The following is a 7,296-nucleotide window of genomic DNA, read 5'->3' as shown; positions in this document are numbered from 1 at the left end:
TGCTTTCTAGGCGTTCAGCCAATTACTGTGTCCCTGAATTCAGAATATTCAGATACGTAGAAAGATTAGGTTACTTCATTTATACAGCCGTACGCGTTGTCAGGATCTAGTATGTTGCAACGGATATGAGGGACGGTATAAGACAAGATATATTGCCTACGGGACATTATCTTGGCAGAATAGATGAGTGTGAAATATTCGTCGCTTATCTTATCTTATCTTACGGCTTCCACTTTCAGGTCGATCCATGACGTATCTTCATTCATGTCTTCAAGTATACACATTTGCGTCACCAGTATGTATATGGGCATAATAATACGGCAACGGCAGTGTTCAAGGTATATATATCACAGTGGACTTAAGTGATCTACTGGAATTCGTATGTTCACTAGTCAAACAAACTGTGGATAGCTGAATGCTGCCAGGCAAGAGACAGGTGCTTTGGATCAGCGTGTACGATAGTGAATATATATCCGCTCAATGGTTGTGGTAACAGTTTGATGCATTCCACCAAAATACCAAGTTTGTTATATCTTGAGCTGCTTATCTTGATTTGAACATGATTCTAGTTGTAGTAGATTCTAGATTATGATGAGACTCTGTCAAGACCAAATTTGAAGTACAGCGATTATTTGCCAACAGTACTTTGTTTATAATCATAATCTGACCTTCGTACTCAGTATCGGTACCTTTTGCTGCACAGATCCCGACCTTTATATGTCTATTCTATCGCGTCTACCAGGTGACCAACAGCACGGAATATATATATTATACAAGTACTTTACATGTAGCACTCTGCAAAAGGCAAGGGTCTTCGGGACAAGTAGCTGGAACATCCAACGAACATTCCTTTCTATGAAAAAGTATTACCTGAACGGCCTTACAAACTTTTTTTTTTTGGTAAACTAGGAATGTCAAAGTGGGAAGGGTAGCTGACTTACAGCCTAGTACCACGGTGGAAGGAAGAACGTCTTGGCAGAGTCTAGATAAAACCCTAATACATGGCTATGAGTGTACTCCACACACTCGACAGAAGATATCACCGGTAGCCTCAGTGTCATCCCCAAAACTTTGGAACCAGAAGGCGCTTTGGGCTGTCTTGAGCAGGAGAAGACGTTGCCGCCACTTTTTGCGGTACCGTGATGACTATATTCTTGTCCCGCTATTTATCACGAGAATCATGAGTAATAAACTACCGCCCTACGCCCTGAAAATAAATAGGCCCCGGCACCTGGCGCGCATTCCGCCCGAAAATCTCATCTTGACCACAGCCAGGCTGGACCGTGCCAAGCCCTCACCCAGATCCTTAGTCCAGCCAAGCCCCGGAGCGAACGAATTCCCTTCAAACGCCTCGCCCACCGAGGTGAAAGCTAGCGGAGATACCTAACCGAGGCTCCGATGCCCTACAACCCCACTCCATCCATATCCAAGAGCAGCATATCCAGTACAAGCTTGCGAGAGCCCCTCTCCCCCCACACAGATCGATCACCGCCAGGATGCAAAGTCTGTAAATGCGGGTCATACCCGTCCTTTTAGCTTATTTCGGGTACGAGTTTGCGAAGGTTCCGCGCGGTGGGGATCCGCCGGCGGTGGTTCCTCCCGTCAAGGCAGCCCGAGTTGGCATTTTGGCCCGAGGGGGCGGTTTCTGGTGCCAACGGGCATTGGGGCCGGAGTTTGATCGGGGTTGGTGATTACCGGTGAGATTCAATATGTCTGCTGTTGCCTGGGTGTGGTGCAGGCCTCTATGTGAGTCTCCTGGATCAATTCATGGGCCGTTCGCAGTCAAGAGCTGCTGATATAGACTATCCCAAGGTACAGAGGGAATAAAATTTTTCGCAACCGTAGATAGTAATCAACATTAAGTAACTTTTCATTACTCTGCAGTAACCCTGCACAGTCTCACATTACATATACTCATTGGCAAACATAATCAATCCAAACCGTAAACCCCTTTCAATCACCTTGCGTCATCGCCTCTTTCAGCCCCACCTTACCATCCGAATGCCTCCTCGAAGTACTCAATATCCTGGAATCCACCCTTCATGACCTCGTACACCGAAGACCTGCACTCATCCGCCATCACGGCCGGGCCACACGTAATAACAGCCAAGCGGGCTGAGCTAGCCTCCGCCTCACGCACAGCAGTCATGACACTAGCGCGAATAGCAGGCCGGCCGTAGCGCAGCTCGACATTCAGGTCCTCGACGGAGCGAATAGACCCGCTGGACCTGTCCTGGAGAGCCATAGCATCCGCAACAGCCTCCTTCTCCTTGGTCGGCGTGGTCGCTCCAGAGTCAATCACATTTCCGGCAGCCGACTTGTCAGTGCAGAAGAGCGTAGTGGTGATGTCGCTGTGCTCCAAAGCCGCAGACAGATCTCTGCAGCAGACTTCGTCGAAAATCTTCTTCTGGCGGCCTGTCCAGATAAGCTGGATACGAGTGGTATTGGTCTTGCCGGCCTCGACACGTGAGATGTGGTCCAGGATGTAAGGTACAGCGCAGGCAATACCTGTTCCACCCATGATCATGAGGACTGTGTCGAAGGTGTGGAGTGGGGCTTGGTGTCCGTATGGGCCTTCCAGGAGGAGCTTAGGGCGAATTTCAGTGCCGGCCTTCTGGCATTGGTCGCGCAGACGTCTAGTCCAGCCGTCATAAGGACGGATGTAGAAGATAAGCTTCGAGGAGTCTTCCTTCGAGTTTGCGTTCTCGTAACATCCCAGAGTGAAAGGGTGGTTTTCCCAACCGCGGAGAGTGACGGGTTGGTAAAGGTAATAGTGTTGACCTGGGCCAGGCTTCAGGGTCTGAGAGGCAGGGTACATCTCGATCCGGATCAAGTCGCTTTCGGGGCTGTAGGTGACCGTGGAGGAGGTTGTGGAGATGAATCCCTTGCCGAACTTGACATGGAGGTTGCAGTAGAGCATGCGTACATAGCGAACTGTACGGTCAAAGCCCCAAATGGCGACCATGGGCCAGAGGTAGCCGTTGTAGACGGTTCCGTCGAAGCTAGTGTGGCTGCCGTATAGCTGTTAGAGATAGTGACAGTCATTTGTGTTGCTTAGTGGAGCATACCGGAACAAGGCGTAGATGGTCAGAATGGCCAAGAGGACGTGGATGATTAGGAAGGTCTCGTAGAATTTCTGACGAAGCCAAGTAGTAGACTGGAAGAGCATAACTGCCATAACAACCGTAGCCTACATAGTCATTAGGATTGCTGCGCACCACTGATTTTCAGGACAGGTCTAACATACCACAATACCCATGTAAAAGTAGTTCTGCTCCAGCGCGCTGTGGTATCTGCCATCTGTGTATCGGATATTTTGTCAACTATGTGTGGAAAGTAGAAACTGGTTGTGAAGAGGGGACTAACCATAAACCTGGAAGACTACAGTGTAGGCGATCGAGTGAACAATGGCAAGAAGGGTACACACCCAGGCCGTGTGACGGTGGAAGATGTTGAAAGACTGCACATTAAAGTCGGTCGCCCAGAGAAAGATGTTGTTGCGTCCAGCAAAAAGCCAAAGGAACGGCAGGCAAGCGTAAGACAGAACGCCGGTGCGGTCGGACGAGTATTGCCAGTTCTGCTGGAACAGACTCGGCGTGCTTGAAGTAGAACCGTTAGCTGAGGCGTACTAGCTGTGTGTACTCTGTGATAACGCACCTGATGTTACCCGTAAAACTTTGGTAGTTGACGCAGGACAAGATGATGGAGACAGCCCAGAAACCAAAGACGATCAGCATATCCAGTCGTTTGGGGATGGTGTGAAACAGAAACAGCTGTTGGTGGTTCGACAGGTAGGGAGCGAAGCTGGCAGGAATCACAAAGTATGTGCGCATGAAGTGTGCAACAGCAGCGACTGGTGCGAATGCCTTGCTTCGAGGGCCTGCGCTGTTCTTCTCGGCATCACCGGAATGAGAAAGTCTCATACTTGATCGGACAAACTTCCAGGCCTTGACTATCATTCCAAGTGCCAAGACACCGCCCCAGTATCCCATGAGACCCCATCCATAGCGTTTGTCTTTGATCAAAGCATAGTCGTGAGTAACCTGGAAATATGTTAGTAAATCATTAATAGCAATATCCGAGCAGTTGACCCACGTAAGACTTGTAAGCCCGCTTGTAATAGGAATGGCTCAAGAGGACAGGGGATTCAATGGTTCCAGTCGTGGTCGTACTATTTGTTTCCGGGTCGATAACAGGCAAGGAGGCGATGTACTCATCGGTGGCATTGGCCTCGATCTCGGTCAGGCTGATCAGGGACACACTGCTCTGTTCACAGAGACTTTCCCAGTAGGTTGGAATGGCGGAGTTGAATTGCTCCTCATTGCACCACGCCTTTGCACTGGCATACAAGGACATGACGCCCACGGTGCTTGTACAACCTCCTGTCGAACTCGCACCGTGGTGACCACGCTTCTCTCGCAAAGCTCTGCGGCGGTGGGCACTTGAGCTGCTGGACGAGCCATGTGAAGAGGCACTGGAAGAGTTACTGGAGGAACTTTGACTAGAAGAAGACCCTTGCCCAGAGCTAGAGCTCGACGACGTCGAAGTTGCCCCTTCGAATGTATAAGACCCGATAGACGAATATATAGCGTAAAAGCAGTAATCAGCCAGATTGGGAGCAGACATCGTCAAGCCCTGTCCGGCAAGAACCGGGCTCACGGCCCAGCTCAGTCCAAGCAGGATGGCAGCCTGGGAACGCATTGTAGATGGATGAGCTCAAAGTCTGTCTGACCAAGGTGAGGAAGCCCATTGCCCGGTATATATGTCTGGCCAGACTTTCGCCTTCTATTGTCATACGGTGCCTAATGGGACCCATTCTAATTGCTGGATTGCAAATACATCCGAGCCCACAAATTGAAATCTCCAGAAAGAGGCGTTCCTCTAGCAGAGAATTCTTCTCCAGTCAAGCCTGAAGCATAATTCCGGAGCAGCCGATGGTGGAAAGCGTTGTATCATACTCCATCTACTGGTCCGTTGAATTTCGCCCACGAACCATTGACCCATATGGTTGATTTGCCAAGAGGAAAGAGATTGATAAGTCGGAAATAACGATCCAACCAAGTATACGTATGCCTAATTGTCCTAAAAGCTGCCCTGTGCCGTTCACAGGAGCCCGTATCGGTAGCCACCGACGACGGAGCCCACCAGCCATGTGGGCTGCCAAGACCAATATCGCCGAAGCTTCTAAATCAGATAAGATCCACAGCCCAAGCAGCAGCCATATGACCTACAAGAAATTCTTGGCCACCTGTACTTACCCCACCTGGAGGATGCCACCAGCTGGGAGGTCATGCTTGGCAATAGTAGAGCGAAGTACGGGCCGTCGGTCATCTCCCGGCTTTAACTCATGACTTGGTAGATGGCTTTTTGAAATGGTACTTGGTGTATCTGCCTCGGGCCCTGTATCCGAGCCCCGGGTGGTTCTAAGCGAGATAGCGGATAGACACGGTCTATCTTGGCATCAAATTCTTACCATATTGGGCGTCCTCCCCACGTTTGGGGCGGTTGTTCCAGGTTTGTTGTCGCAAAGTATACACGTTTCAGGGTAACCTGTCCGTGTTTCTGCGGCAATTATGTACGCATTGTATGATTGTGGTGGTCTTTGCTCCTTGGCACGACGTTATCTTCATGGTTGGACTGTATGTTGGACGTATGAGGTTCGGACTGGTCTGTCATGACATTGTGGCTCAAAGCGTAGGCTGTCCGCTGGGCAACATGATTGAACCAATACCGGAGATGTGACCATAACATTTCACAAGAGATATATCTTGAGTCAGCAGATCTTCCATCGATCTCTGATCGTTACCTGCGAGTAAGCCGTTTTGCAATGAAGATCTGAGGGTGTGACTACCATGTCTGGAGGCAGTCCAAATTTCGCCCGATGACCTTGGCACCCAGTATCCACCCATGTCCGAGTCAAACAGTCGATTCCTCCCCGTCTCCTATTCATTGATGGACCCATGACCCACAGAAGAAAAGGTATGCAAGTCAGTAGAGAATTCCCCGTATGGCGGTCCCACTGGTCCGCCGCTGATATCCCGAGGGAAAGTTCTGAGAAAGAAAGGAATTAGTTTGCGAGCCTAACCTAAAGCTTAATTAGCGACAACGCTAGGATTGCATGGTGCAACCGAGTTCTCACGGCAGTCCCGTTTTCACTGGGTCATCTTATCAATCAATGATACTTGTATGGAACGGTGGTAATTTTACGTCTATCGTGCCTGACGATCCTCCAAAGAATCTCCTTTGTTCAATGCACATCACCGTTATACGGGGGCACTCGGGAGCCTTTCATAGGTGGCTAGTGAAGCATATATTGAATGGCGGTATTATATATGGTTGAAGCTGTCCTGTGTGCTTCGGCATTGGTCAAGTTAGTGTACAATTCTTGGTTGAGGATGAAAAAGAGTGATTGTATGACCGTACTGGCGCCTCAAGGCTTGGAGATAAGGCACTAGTCAAGTGAGTATACTGCTGGTTAGTGTGAGTAGCCTCGATGGAAAAGATTTCTGCCTTGGGTACTCTGGCGTCCCTCTAGCTGGCTCCCCTCCAAAACCTTAGTCCTCCCAACTATGAAGTTATAATTTCCAACATCGGGGTCCCACATCACGCAACCGTAATTTGTCTAGCCTGGCATTTTCACTAAGCCCTAGTACTATAGCCATCTCTCACCCATACCCACGGTCTTGGTTCAGGTGCCCTAGTAGGGATTCCCAAATGCGCTGTTGCTTTGCGATTGTTGCATAGTAATGATATTGTGACGTGATGCCAATTTCAAAAAGGCTCTTTTTTATGTAAGAGAGGATTCATGGTACCTTGAGACAACTGCAGCACATGCCTCTGTGTATGTGGTTGTTGTTGTTGAAGGAGCACTGTCCATAGTAAAACCGTGAAAATGCCATGTCTTGGCGCATCTCTTGGCAAGACGACGAAGTATCCGGAATACGGTAACTGTATCGTTACACCCGACTATCAACCCAAACTTCAACCATCCGCCGATGGGGCACCATTTTTTTGGCTGGGTAGGATTTATCTGATCCATGCCCATGACTCCCGTGAACCAATCGCTTCAGACTCCTCGCTATCAGATTTTTTTCCTAAGGCTTGGCAAACATCCTTGACCCGCTTCTAGTTACCAAGGCCACGCCTCTTGAGACCCTTTACATGCCGCGATAGCCATTATTTAGCCATACGACCAGAGATTATTCCCTGTGAAGATTGATAAGCGAGAACCGGAGTGGCCATTCTTGTTACGTAGGTAATTCAACATCGTATACACCCGGACGCTGGAGTCCCGGT

At 49.4% G+C, this 7,296-nt stretch overlaps 3 protein-coding genes across 3 annotated transcripts; all 3 read right to left on the bottom strand.

Moving 5' to 3' along the window:
* Positions 1 to 768: 768 nt before the first annotated feature.
* Positions 769 to 1,420, bottom strand: An16g01160 (hypothetical protein; the record flags this gene model as incomplete). Its single annotated transcript, XM_059744909.1, has 5 exons — positions 769 to 853; positions 942 to 982; positions 1,079 to 1,162; positions 1,267 to 1,340; positions 1,384 to 1,420. 5 exons carry the CDS (start codon positions 1,418 to 1,420, stop codon positions 769 to 771), a joined length of 321 nt encoding a protein of 106 aa, XP_059606636.1.
* A 570-nt stretch (positions 1,421 to 1,990) lies between these two features.
* Positions 1,991 to 4,701, bottom strand: An16g01150 (uncharacterized protein; the record flags this gene model as incomplete). Its single annotated transcript, XM_001397391.1, has 6 exons — positions 1,991 to 3,011; positions 3,069 to 3,190; positions 3,248 to 3,300; positions 3,367 to 3,599; positions 3,658 to 4,043; positions 4,096 to 4,701. The coding sequence occupies 6 exons, from the start codon at positions 4,699 to 4,701 to the stop codon at positions 1,991 to 1,993; spliced, it is 2,421 nt and encodes an 806-aa protein (XP_001397428.1).
* Positions 4,702 to 4,952: 251 nt separating this feature from the next.
* On the bottom strand, positions 4,953 to 7,177 carry An16g01140 (hypothetical protein; the record flags this gene model as incomplete). The annotated part of the gene is made up of 8 exons (XM_059744908.1): positions 4,953 to 5,184; positions 5,259 to 5,400; positions 5,580 to 5,706; positions 5,807 to 6,051; positions 6,183 to 6,285; positions 6,424 to 6,529; positions 6,813 to 7,064; positions 7,134 to 7,177. 8 exons carry the CDS (start codon positions 7,175 to 7,177, stop codon positions 4,953 to 4,955), a joined length of 1,251 nt encoding a protein of 416 aa, XP_059606635.1.
* Between the last annotated feature and the right edge of the window lie 119 nt (positions 7,178 to 7,296).

The sequence above is a fragment of the Aspergillus niger genome, assembly GCF_000002855.4.
Source record: "Aspergillus niger supercontig An16".
In the NCBI taxonomy this organism is placed as follows: Eukaryota; Fungi; Ascomycota; class Eurotiomycetes; order Eurotiales; family Aspergillaceae; genus Aspergillus; species Aspergillus niger.
Note: the sequence above shows the minus strand (reverse complement) of the source record. Positions and strands in the feature narration are given on the sequence as shown.